The 13,422-nt window shown below is 37.1% G+C and overlaps 1 protein-coding gene across 1 annotated transcript; it reads left to right on the forward strand.

Moving 5' to 3' along the window:
* Window positions 1-1,060: 1,060 nt before the first annotated feature.
* On the forward strand, window positions 1,061-11,105 carry LOC116704715 (uncharacterized). The gene is made up of 9 exons (XM_032540329.1): window positions 1,061-1,285; window positions 2,599-2,659; window positions 2,939-2,991; window positions 4,218-4,497; window positions 5,652-5,762; window positions 7,506-7,571; window positions 8,690-8,743; window positions 9,327-9,453; window positions 9,932-11,105. The coding sequence occupies exons 2-9, from the start codon at window positions 2,605-2,607 to the stop codon at window positions 10,413-10,415; spliced, it is 1,230 nt and encodes a 409-aa protein (XP_032396220.1). The 5' UTR covers window positions 1,061-1,285; window positions 2,599-2,604; the 3' UTR covers window positions 10,416-11,105.
* Window positions 11,106-13,422: the final 2,317 nt, after the last annotated feature.

The raw sequence follows: 13,422 nt of genomic DNA on the forward strand, positions 1-13,422 counted from the left end.
AACAGAACACCAACAACACATAAAAGTAAAAGATACAAACACAACAAACATCATACAATACAAACAATTGCCAGGGGAAGCTTAAAGGTCACTAGAGAGATAAGGAGACCAAATACTGACAGTTTTAGCTGCCTTCTTGTTATGGGAGCACGAAATCAGATTTATATAATGCACAACCTCATGGGAAAAAAGATTAAAATTAGGTTTTTTAGAACTGAATTTACATTTGTGGATATGAAATTTGGCCAAAAGGATTAGTAAATTTATAATAAAAACATCTTTTCTTTACTATGAGTTCTATAAAAACAAAATACAACATTTTCCCATAATAGGGCAAAGTCTTATAGATACGGTCAATGATAAATCTGCTGAGGTGTTGCCAAAATCTTCTGGAGTATGAACAATACCAAAAAAGGTGTACAACAGTTTCTGGGTGATCACCACAGAAAGAACAGTTTGCATCAATGTCTCTTTTAAATTTCAGCATATAATGACTGGCAGGGTAATATCTGTGAATTATTCTAAACGACACTTCTTTCACCTTGTTCCAGTTTCCTGATTCTTAAAACGTTACCGTATTTACACGTGACGTCATTGGGGACCCGTGAAAAGAAACCACCAGACAGAAACAGAGAGGGAAGAACAGACCAGCTACCAGTTAGAATTTTTGAATTTGAATTATAAGCGTAATCTATTCTATACCGTCGCATAGTGGGCTGTAGCCTATACTTTCTTCTGTTGGTTTAATTGCACGCGCTGCCGAAATAAAGTTTGACGTTACAGCTGTTTTATGACTTTTCGGGTTATAACAATATTATTAAGATAAGATTTCGTCTGTTTACTTACAGTAAGCAGACACTAATCGTTGCAAACCCGAAATGTTTATGAGTCAATGTGCTCTCACCACTTACAGTAAGCAGTGGCTTACTACAGGACAGAGACTTCCGTGTCTGTCTCTGTCCAATCTATCGCAATGTTGTTAACACTTTCCTTTAAATGTCGAGCGGGTCCTCGCACTGGGTTACGGTTTAACTTATACAGCGGGATGTAACGTTAAGTGTGTTTTCACGTAGATGTGTGTGTGTGTGTGTAGGTGCGTGTGTGCGTGTGTGTGTGTGTGTGTGTATGTGTGTGCGAAGGGATTTTTTTCCACATGTCGAAAAGGGCGTCCTTGTAGGCTGTTATATATAACAGCAGCATACTGCAGAGAGACTTCATATCAGCAGAGTGGGAGGAAGAAGGAAACACCAGATGACAATACAACTAGCTGTTGCATGACCTGCAGGTAAGATTAATGATAATAATAATAATAATAATAATAATAATAATAATAATAATATAATAATAATTATTATTATTATTATAATTATAATTATTATTGTTATTATTGTTATTATTATTATTATTATTATTATATCTATGTATCATTTGTACATTTATTATATGAACACAAATATTTATTTGTAAATAAGGGTTTAAATTTAGCTCTATAGCCTGAAGACAAACACAGTTATCTTAATTATAGTAAATATGTTTACCACAGGTTATTGTAATAAGTTCAACCGTACCTACTTTGTATTTCACTAAATAAGTACTAATTTTTTTTCAATTATGTCTATTGTGAGCCAAATAGTTGCCAGGGCTTGACAGCTCCCACATTCAAAGGCATTCATGTGTCATTTCCATTTCAAATGGATTCATATAGATACCTTAGATACTGACTCAATCCTCTCCACTGACTGAAATCCTGATTTGCTAACATTTCCAGATAAATTGTGTTTATTCATGTTATTGGAGCTGTTTCTTGTTTTGTTATATTTAATAGTTGTTTGTTTTGCTTGAATCATACATCTACATACGCTTGTTTATATCATTATTATTTTTATTTTGGTTATTTATGGATTATTTATGGATTATGGATATTTAGTATCTGCTAGTGCATTTGTTTTGAAAGCACCATGCAGCCTCAGCCACAGGTGAAGTCTACATACAGGGGTGATCCCGTGTGTAGGAAGTAGACACAGGCGAGGGCTAATGTGTTTGTTTTTTTACCAAAGTCTATGGAGACGTTGTTCCTTTGTTAAAAATATTTGTTTGCCAAAAACTGGATTAATGTACCTCACATAAGGCCATCTCTGTCTTGACAAGGCATGTTTTTATCTCTGCGTAAGATTCACACCTTCGTTGCCTCCGTGGCTGTTTGACTTTGAGTTTGATTTGTTCAATCTGAGGACAAATCGCCACTAGAAAGGGTAAAACTGCTGTGTTGTCTGTTGACACAGCTCTAAAGTCAAAGCATCAATTGCTATTTTTGTTTCTTTATTACAATATAACCAATGAGGAAGTACATTTCTTTGAAGAGCTGAGTCATGCTGAGATTAGGAATAATAATGTTGGACTCACAAACATGTGATGTGTGTTTTTTCTCAGAGTCATGTAATTGTTTTGCAGAGTACAGAAGTTCACAAGATCATACTAGTTTTGGCTTTAGAATTCACATCTGGCTTTTTCCAGTAATATGACTCATGTTTCTGACCAACATGGCCAAATGATTTCAACATCTGTCACATCTGTACACTCCCTTCTGTTTCCCGTTAGGTCTCAATGGACTGGGCCCTACTTGTAGTTTTGCAAATCATGCTTCAGCCATCTCTCTCAGGTGTGTGATAAATAATCTTTCTTTTTGGTGTTTAGTATAGCATTTACAGCTGTGGGAACATTGAAGAATAAATAAGAGCATAAACTGGAAAGAACTTGCATTTGCATTGAACATTTATAGTTTTTATTTGACACACAAGCCATTTTATGAAAACAAAGTAAAACCATCTAGACTTAGACTTAGACTTAGCTTTATTAATCCCTTGGGCTTGATTTGATGTTGCATATTTCTTCAGGGCTGTTTAGAAAATTGACATTACTTTGTATTGTTTCCCTGCAGTGCTGTTCACTGTTGAAACAGAGAAAACCTGTACTGAAAAGTTTGGGAAAGATGTTGGATGGCTGCGGGGTTTCAGCCAAAAACTATAAAATTTCTCAGCCGCCTAAAGGTACCTGGCCCCTTGATACCCCCCTTTTGCTCGGGATGTGTATCTATGGAAACTGAACGAAATTGGCGTCCCGGGATTCAACTATGGGGGCCAAGGCTTTTCTGGGGGGGACTCAGAAAGGCTGGGCCAAGTTACAGTAAAACTGGCAGTGTGTTTTCAAAATTACATAGAATTTGTAGACGGGGCGTAAATACTGTCAGATTTCCTCTAAGGGATGGGGGAAAACTTTTTCCCATCCGTTTTTTTCCATCCTATGGTTTGGGATCTTATGGGGAATAATTGGGGTGTCAAATTTGGGAGGGCGTAAAATTTTTCCCCCTTTTGGTAAAATCCTTTTTAAATTTTCCCTTATTTGTTTTTGGGGTTTTGGGAATTATTTTACAAAAACCCCTTTTTAAAAAAGGAAAAAATAAAAACCCAATAGGGGGACCAAGAAAATGTGCCTGTATTAGGTAACGAAAAGAAAATTATGCAACGACTTTTTTTAAATTTTTAAACCTCTGTTCTGGGCTAATGTTTTTAAACGGGAACCATGAAAGGAACTATTTTCTTCTTTTGTAAACCTTTACGGGGTCTCCGGGCCCCGGATCAGTACGGGGGCCCCACCATTTTTGGGTTTGCGACAAAAAGGAACTGATTAAAAAAATAACTTTGTCCTTTTTGGTGGGAAATTAAGTTTTTGGGGGACGTGTAATTTTTTGGGTTTTTTGGGTGAAGGTTCAGGGCTTTGTTTTTGGAAAGGGGTCTTCTCTTTCCCAATAGCGTGGGCCTTTTCGGGGCATCCCAGAAAAACCTCCCCCCAGTAAAAAATGAAACTAACCAGTATAAAACCAATTTACTAAATTTTGGTAAAAATGTTTTGGGGGGGGGGGGCTCTTTTTAAACTTCCCTGAAATTTTTCCCTTTTATCATGAAAACCCCTTTTGATCATAAAATATGAATAATTTGATAGTGATGCCCCCCTGACGTAGTAAAAAAGTTAAATGTATTTCTAAAAATTTTGTATTAAAAAATAAATATTAAATTTTATCTTTTATATTTTGTTTTTGCTTAGCACAGCACGAAAGGGGAAAAGGGGCCCCCAAATAAAATTGCATGTTTGGGGGAACCCAACCTTTTTTTGGAAAAACCAAATTTAAACATGATTTTTATTTATTTTTTAATTTTTAAACCTCCCCCGACACCGTTTTAAAAATTTTGACTAAACACATTCGGAAGGCTGCAGAAGGGGATGATGTGCTGCTAACCTGCCAGTCAGAGGGATACCCCAGGGCTTCTGTTATGTGGCAGGATGGACACCAGCGGAAACTCAGTTCAAATACCACTGCGATCTTAACACCAGACCAGCTTTTTAAAGTCACCAGTGAGATACGTGTCAGCTCATCAGACAAAAACAACTACACGTGTATCTTTGCAAACGATGTCTGCTCTGCAACGTTTCATATTCCAGGTACAATTTTATTTTCTTAAGGCTTTTTACTCAAATTATTTCCCAAAGAGAAGATGCAAGCAGACAGGGATTTTTCATGTGGTGGCCATTTAATTGCGACATCCCCAGGTCAAGTTTGGCCAGTGAACTTTGTTCCATGTCATCCCCTCTCACTTCTTGTCAGCTCTTGTCTGCTCCCCCAAAAAAACATACAAAGAGATAAAATAATCAAATGAGATACAAGCAGAACAGAAAGGAAGTGTGACTTTTTTCTAGTGGTGGATTATAAATAAGTACATTTACTCAAGTAGGCTACTGTATTTTTACTGCTGTAAACTACTACTGTGCTGTGTCAATTTTCAGTTGCCATCTTAAACACACACTAAAGTGATGCTTACACATAATTTATCACTGTTTATAATCCGATGATGTAATAAACACTATTCTGATATAGACTATTATGCATATTTATTCTTAGTATTTTTACTTTTGGTACTACATTTTGATGAGCACTTCTTCCACTGACTTTGTCCCTCACTATTTTGATTTTCTATGTCCTCTAATGGCAACAACTTTAACCTGGTAAACAAAACTTGTACTAATTTGAACTTGTCTGTCCCATTAAAAAGCGGCTGAGCTTGCAACATTAAGTTAGGTGAAGCCTTAGACATTCTCATCCAAAACAGGAAATATATTACCATTTGCTAAGCTATCACTGTTCACTGCTGTTTCCTGTTATGTTCAGATATTCCTTTTGATAGAGATATCTACTGTCATCCCACATCAATTGTAATTACCAACAGAGAGGAAAATATGAGCATTTCAGCCGTTGTCTACAGTTTTTCAGAGTTACAAGGTGTTAGCTGCTTTTCTCTGAAGCGGTGGGTGGTGTTTGGGTTTGAACTTTTGAAAAAGCATTCAGCATGTAGGAGTTCTATTACGAGATTTTGTCCTGTGTGTAAATCAAAAAATGAGCACGAGGAACTTTAATAGCTGTTTTTTGTTTGCTTTTTTTTTTTGACCAATAAGGGGAATTTTGCAATGGTTTGTCTTTGGTATATTTGGTTATTTCCATAGTGGGTATAACTCACAACATGTGAACACTTGGCATTGTCCTCCCTGGATTGGGTTTTGTGGCACATTTTGACACTTATCTTTCTTTACTCTTTTCACAGATGAAATACCTGTTCCTCGTGTAAAAAACGATGCTCTCATCATCGTATTGAGCATAGGAGTGATAATGGTTGTCATTATCGTTGTTATGCTGATGTACCGACAACAAAAAGGTAACCAGTCACTCAATTTTTTATGTGTAATATCCAGCACATGACAAAATCAGGACATGTAGCTTACAACAAACACAACAGTACATAAAATGCAGTTGTAGATTCCAAATCATACTCCAATAACTACATCACGTGTAAATTTGTGTTTGTTGCTTAAGCTTTATATTTTTATTTTGAACATTTAAAACAAAAAAAGATCAAACTAAATAACAATAAAATGAAATGAACAATAACCCTATACAAAAACTCAATGAATAAATACATACAGCACAAATTAAAAAACTTATATGTTAGAAAAGGAGTGTAAGAAATTATATTATTGATATTGGCATATGAGATAATGCACACACCAGCACCACAATGCATAACAATTCCACATGCAGCTATGGTAAAATATTAAAGTGAGAAACGGGAGCAATTCTAATGACAAATGGATTGTGTTTTTTCACAATAACAGATACATGTGCAATGTATCAACTACAAAATATAAGCCAATCGTCTTGATAACTTGGACATTCAATATGTAGCCAGAAAGCAGTGTGTGCAAGATATAGGTCAGGATTTCCCTTTGGAATATGGGCTGCACCTGCAGAAAATTTAGTGGAAAATCCCATTGTGCATTGTGTGTATCTTTTTATTCTTCATCATTTCCTTATTGTAATTATCCACACTAGTTTGTTTGGTACTGTTACAAGCCATTTCAAACAAATACCAATATACTGCAATAACTTTGGACAGAGTCCAATAGAACTTGTCCAACCAAAATATACCTATTCAGTCTCATCTCAAACAACTTACAGTAGTGCCAAATGGATTAGTCAGCATCCAAAGTGTGTCCTTTCTGTGTCAAACCCAGGGCGGCCTAGCAGTGTTTACTTTTTTGTCTTTGTCAAATGGGTAGAGGAATTTGTTCAGTCAGTAAACAGCTGTGTCATTTCAAGTGAAAAGACAATGTTGCCTCCCGTACAGATGCTGATACACATGGATTCGTTCTACCACTGAAAAGAGGAAGTTTTTAAACATTACAGCATTTAGCACCTTTATGTTTGCCATCCATCTCTGAGGAAAGTTTACTGTCATGTGACTCGTCATGCTTGTTTTCATGTAAGCATGACAGAGCATTTCTGTGTCACAATCACAAATCTCAAGTTTGGAAACACCCAGGTTGGTCTTGGGTTGTGTGACTGGGGAATTTGAGGCTTTTTGTAAATGCGTGGGTGGTTTTTCAGTATGGCACGTTTGTTGTTTGTATAATCCCCCAAACAGAGACCTCCATCATTTCAATAGTAGGCTTATTACATGTTTCTTTGTGTATGACTGTGTGAACATGATAAGACGTGTTACTTCAGCTGCTGGTGCAAACGTACAAATGGTATTTTTAGCTGGTATTAGGTCGTAATTTCTACAAAGTTCTTGCACACCATGAACCCTTCATAACAGGTGCGTAGGTAAAATGCTTACAAGAGCACAAAAATAAATGAGAAATATAGGATTTAAAAAAGAAAAAAACCCTATGTACAATTAATAAATGAAAAGGTACGTGTAAAACAAATTCAAAGCCAGTACATTATATAATACCATTCCACCTCAAATATATTACCTGTCAAACATTGAGAAAGCTAAGTTGATGCCTCTGGAAAAAAAAACTTCTTAATATATTTCTATCTATTTCTATACCATGCAACAAACCCTTCCATCTATCCAAACTTAAATACATAAACACCGGCTGTTTTTTTTCTATAGGTTCCAGGACTAAAAGTACCAGGAACCTTTTAGTCAACAGTCAAAGGTCTGTTCCTGCTGCTGCCTGTGAGTCTAAACAGCTACACACACACACACACACACACCACACACACACACACACACACACACACACACACACACACACACACACATATCTTCGGGGGGGGGGGGGGGTAGGCTGCTCACCAGCTTAATCAGGGAGAGTGGATGCAGATTTGCCTCATGAGGTCTTTTCTGAAGGGAGGGGCCGGGCAAGATAGAAGATAGGTCTGTAGTGGATGACATGTTTATAATAGTTGGCGAGCCTATTGTAGTGGGTGCACATATATGTATAAATAGTAATGTTGGCTCTACCCGATCTATCCAATTGTAATGATGTTTTGAGAAACTTAAGTGTTAATGTTGCTTGCTCTGGATAGCTCACCCTATAATTGTCTGTGTCGGTGGTACGGTCCAATTGGGGGGGGGGGAGGGGGGGGGGCTGAATTAAAAGGGCATCAAGAGAAAAAAGAAGGATGTTGGCAGCTTGTAGGGATGTTTCTGGTTTGTTTATTTGCTCTTATGGTGCCTCAGTTTTAATATTTTGGTTTCATATTTTGGTTTGAGTAGATTTTTGTTAATGAAAAGCGGTCTCTCCAGTCTTTAAGTGTGACAGTGACTATTGTGGTTTAACCAAATCCTTACCAAGCGTGAAAGCAAGTGTGAGAGCAAGCTTGAACTGTGATTTCACAAAAATGGCTAAAAGCTCAAGTCCCTGCATGCCTTTTTACAAGTTACAAATGAATAACACTTAGTAATTCAATAAGGCCTATAGTTAAAGTTGTACATGTGCATGAAGGTGGCTTGACTGAAATATAGCCATTCAATAAATGACCATGTGAATCAACAGTGTGTCAAAGCTGATTTTTTACATGAACTCAACGTGTATTCTCCTAAATACAGAAGTGCAAAGAGCCCCTTTTCTTTGAATTTATACATTACAAAGTACATGTGAGATTAATCTGATTAAAAATTGCATTGAGCTGTATGTGATTGGATTTGCACTACCACAATTGCTTTAGTCTTACAGTCACTGTAGCAATGATTGAACTACTCAATTATTAATTAATAACTGACTGCTTCCGTACTTCTGAGAATGTTACTCTCCTCCATGTTAATGATCTAACAAGGCTGTTCCTTTCCAGCAGGTCAACACATAAATAAAGACAACGAGGAAGTGATAACTATTTTAAATGAAGGTAAGTGACTCTTTTGACTCTAATAACTATGGTTTACATTATTCATGTTTATCAATTGATGTGGGGAAATGTTTTTTACATTCACAATTTCCTAAAACCCAAGGTGATGTCTTGAAATGGCTTAGTTGTCCAACCAAACCCAAAGATATTCAGTCTACCACCACATAAGATAAAGAAAAGCAGGAAATCATCACGATTTACATAGCTGCTTGAAAAAGTAATTTTCTGTCAATCGACAAATCGACTCACTAAACATTATCATACATTCATTTAGTGGCACTGACTAAAAACCTGTTGGCTTTTGTTAGACGCCCTTAGATGTTTAACACTGATCTTAAGACACCCACAAATTCAATGTTTTGAACAAGCCTCTCAAAAAATACAAATTCAGTTAGACTTCTTTCCAAAATCTGTGGTCTACATCGACTCAAAAATGCCCTTTACTGTAAAAAAAAAATATCCGTCTGCGCACTCTACGTCTGTATTATCATATAGGCAATTTCTTGTGCATTACAGAACAAAAACATCTAAAGGATTTTTTTTTTTGCTTTCTATATGATCAGACCTGTCTTGATGTCTGCAGGTTGCATGGAGGAACATCTGGGGGCGTTTCTGAAAGCCCATTATTCCGATTCCTCCCTCAGCACAGAGGTGAGACGCCACTGTGACGCTTTCTGTGTGGAGGAGCTGCCTCACAAGCTCCAAAACAAGTGAGTCACAAACACAAATTTCCACATTGATCAAGATGCCAGACCTCTATAATCTCAATTCCAGTAACAGCAAAGCCATAGCTCTTTTCTTTGTTTTTCTTTGTCTTTGTGCAGAGACATATTTGTGCTATCTCTGTCTCATTACAGTCTGCAAACCAATCCTCTTTTGTTGAGCAGTTTCTATTCAGAGCAGGGGTTAAATTAAATTGGATGATGCAACACGCCTAATTACGATAGCTCACTCCATTTTAGACATGCCCAGATGGCTTTATGACCGATGGTGTCAATTTTCGAGTCAAACGTGAACAATTTTGGCAGATTTTTATTTATTTTTTCCACTGGGAGCAAATCGCCAGATAGAAGCGATTCCATTGAATTTAGTCATTTTTGTAAAATGTTGTTGTTAAAAATTGCTGACGTGACCAATATTTGTACAGGCCTGTCTAGCTTACAATCCCAATTCTTTTTTCTTTTTTAGTAAGGACCAGCCTGTGAATCTTCAAGCTTTACTCCCAGAAGCTGGAGAGACACTTTTTCTTGAGGGACCTTCAGGAAGCGGGAAGACAACCGTAGCCCACATCCTGGTCTCTTCTTGGACTGAGATGCACACACATGCCCTCTCTAACCTCCTCGATCTCAGCACTCTTAGACTTCTCTTATATGTTGACTGCAGCAAAGTGAAGGATGGATTGTTTCCGGAAATACTGATTCAACTTTCTCTTACGGAACAGATATCAGGGGATGAGCTGAGAGCTATTTTAACCAGGTCCAGTGAGGCACTGCTGTTGTTGGATGGGTACAGAGAAGGGAAGCACTTTTTTGATAAGTCCTTGAGGAAGTTTCTAATGGAAAAAAGAGGGTGCAGGGTGCTGGTCATGGCCTGCCCCGGACACTGCCCCACACTCAAAGACACTGTTGGGACAGAAGGGGTTCTGCAGCTCCAAACACAAAGTATGACATAATGAGAACATTTTTGACCAACAAAGACAGACATAACACTGGTTACAAACATTTGTATGCTGGGAATATGTTTTTACACAGACTGTGAGGTTGGATTTTATTATAAGCCCAAATATTCTGCAAAGGTTGTTGAAATTAAAGTGTTCACATTATGCTTTTTGGCTTTTCCCTTTCCTTTAATGTGTTATATATCTTTTTTGTGCGTGTTATAGGTTTACAAAGTGAAAAGCACAAAGTCCACCCCAAAGGGACTTACCATCTCCAACAGAAAACACTGTTCACAAACTGCTCCAAACAGCTCTGTTGTAGTCCAGCCTTTACTTGTGTGACAAACGTGCGTTACTTTGTAACACACTTTATAATGCTCGCAAATGTGCTACCATGGCACACCCTCAAACTGTTTCTGACTGGCTAGCAGTGTTTACCTAGGTACTGTGCATGTGCAACTCCCAACAAAGATGGAACAGAAGTGTGATGCTTCACTCTGTAGCTAAAACGGAGAGCTCAGCACACGGGGTAAAAAGAGGAGCTGCAGCAATGTGCAGTACAACAAAAATATGGTGTTTTTGAAAATGAAGGATATAAACCTATTCTGGTACAACCTCTAAATACAATTTTGAACCTCAAGAGGAGCAAAATATGAGCATTTTACATGTAAGATATGCTAATAAATTCTACTTTTATATCCATTACATGATTGCCCTGATTATCATTTTGATTGCAATTATTACATGTGATCATCTTACAACAGCCCCGACACTGTAGGGGATGTTGTAAATACTGTGGGGCCTACAGTAAGGATGGAGCAACTCAACAGTACAATCGGTAATCCACCTAAGCTTTGTTTGCGTGTTTTGAATCTCCTGAAAGTGATTTTAGCTTCACCATCAAACTCTCTGTTTCCATCAGATCGGATAGTTCAAAAGCTTAATTAATGATTGCAGTTGTTTCTGTTTCTGTTCTGTGTCAGTCCAGGAGAAAAAGAAAGGTCCTTATTAGGGTCCTTTGCTGAACTGCATGCAAGGCACGAACAGCTTCTGTGTGCTATTAGTGAAAAGGGAAGTGACTGTATAAGTATTACTGGCAAGAGAGCGAGATGATTCCCGTAACATTTGATTTTTTTTTTTTTATTTCTGTATGTTAACTAATCTTCTCCAGTAATTGGAGCATCTTGTCACACCAAATTCTGAGTAATTCAGATTTTCATTCAGTCAGCATGTTATCCTCTGGTATTATGCATGTTTGACTCATTTTGTCCCACACTTATTGTATTGAAACTGGAACATTAATGTACAAGTAGGTTTAGAAGAAGCTTTATTGAATGCCAAATTGAGTGTTTTCCCACTGCAGTCAGCAATCATCTGCATGTTATTTCCTTTCTCCCATTCTTCAAAAGTATTTCTGTATTAGGGTTAATTTGCCTTATAAACTGAGAAGGACTAACAACAAAAGTCTTACTGAAGTAGAATGGATATTTGTTGTGGTCGACATATGTTGCAGATAAAAGAATATGATGCCATGCTGAGTCATGAGCGGACAGAATGGATTCAGGAAATGTTATACAGTCCGTGATCCAAACCACCGGATCAATAAAGTCTCCTCTTTATCCACTTTAGTACATCATAGATTATGTTTTGTATAATTAATATGAATATGCAAAGTAACTAAAGCTATAAAATAGATAACTAAAACGTACAATAGGCAAGTATGAGAAAATGAAAATAATTAAAAGTACCTTACAGTTGTATTTAAGTACAACATTGTTGAAAAATGTTTGTTAAAGCACTTGAATAGGAAATTAATGTTGTTTAGTTTCAAACAGTCTAAAAGAAAATTATAGTGTGATTAAAACTCACCATTTACATTAATTAAAAGTACTTGATTTACATCTGATATCTGAAAAGGTACACAACTTTATTTGTATAACAGTAATTTAGTTTTACTGCGAACCGTCAAAGGAAGTGCTTTTATTTGGAGGTAGCCTACACGGAAGTTGTCAGTGTGTACTCTCGCTAGCTTTGAGATGAACGTGGGATGCTAACTGTGGAGATGCTAGATGCAAAAGTTGTTCACTTTGATGTTTGTACGTCTGCAACACATTGAACAGGAAAGGTCCACATTAAAAGAAAAGCGTGTTTGGTCGTCATTCGAATCCATTCCACTATAGGCATAGGGTACTCTCCCGGGCTGTAAAATGCAATATATTTAGGTAGAAAGCGAAACATTAATTCCCGAAGTTTCTGCCACGGCCGGACCACTGCTGTGCGCGCGAGTACCGTAAACTTTTGGACACAGATTGTCGTACTGTCGTTTTGGCTTGCCCAGGGAACGACTCCCCAGCTAAAAATTTTTTGGGTTCCGAACTTTCCCTGGGTTTTTTTTGTTTATTTCGGTTTGTTGGGTTAATTTGGGAAGGTTTTTTCCAACTTTCGGGGGAACGTTCTTTTTCGGGTTACAACGAACGTTCTCGAAATTTCCCAAACGTTCTCAAAAAGTTAAACCCTTTTAGAGCGTTAGCTTCGAAAAATCTGAAAATAATATCATCCGCAAATGTTTTCGTCCTTCATCTAACCACGAACCCCGAAACAGTAATAATACTCACGTTTTTTTCCTGTAAAAAAAGGTTTTCGAGGTGGTGAACTTTTTAAAAAAAAAAAAAAAGCAATAAAGTTTCTTTTAAAAATGTTTCGCGTTATGAGATTGTAACGCGTATAATATTACGAAATTAAATTATGCGTACAGCAAAAGGAAAACATCAGTATTGTTTTCTTTTGTAACGCGTACTCCCAAGCATTGGCACGTTTTGCAAAATAGTAAACTGGGATGGGGCTGAGGACAGTATCAAAATAGAGGTTGTTTTGGTTTTGAAATTGGTTACATCAAAAAACGACGGGTTCTTAAAGTTGTTAAATAGTATGGTCAATGGTTTAAAATTTGTCCCAGGATGAATCCGGATAAAATCATCCAATTGGCAATTATTTCAGCTCTAATTTGGGATTTCAGTTATTG

The sequence above is a fragment of the Etheostoma spectabile genome, chromosome 16, assembly GCF_008692095.1.
Source record: "Etheostoma spectabile isolate EspeVRDwgs_2016 chromosome 16, UIUC_Espe_1.0, whole genome shotgun sequence".
Lineage (NCBI taxonomy): Eukaryota > Metazoa > Chordata > Actinopteri > Perciformes > Percidae > Etheostoma > Etheostoma spectabile.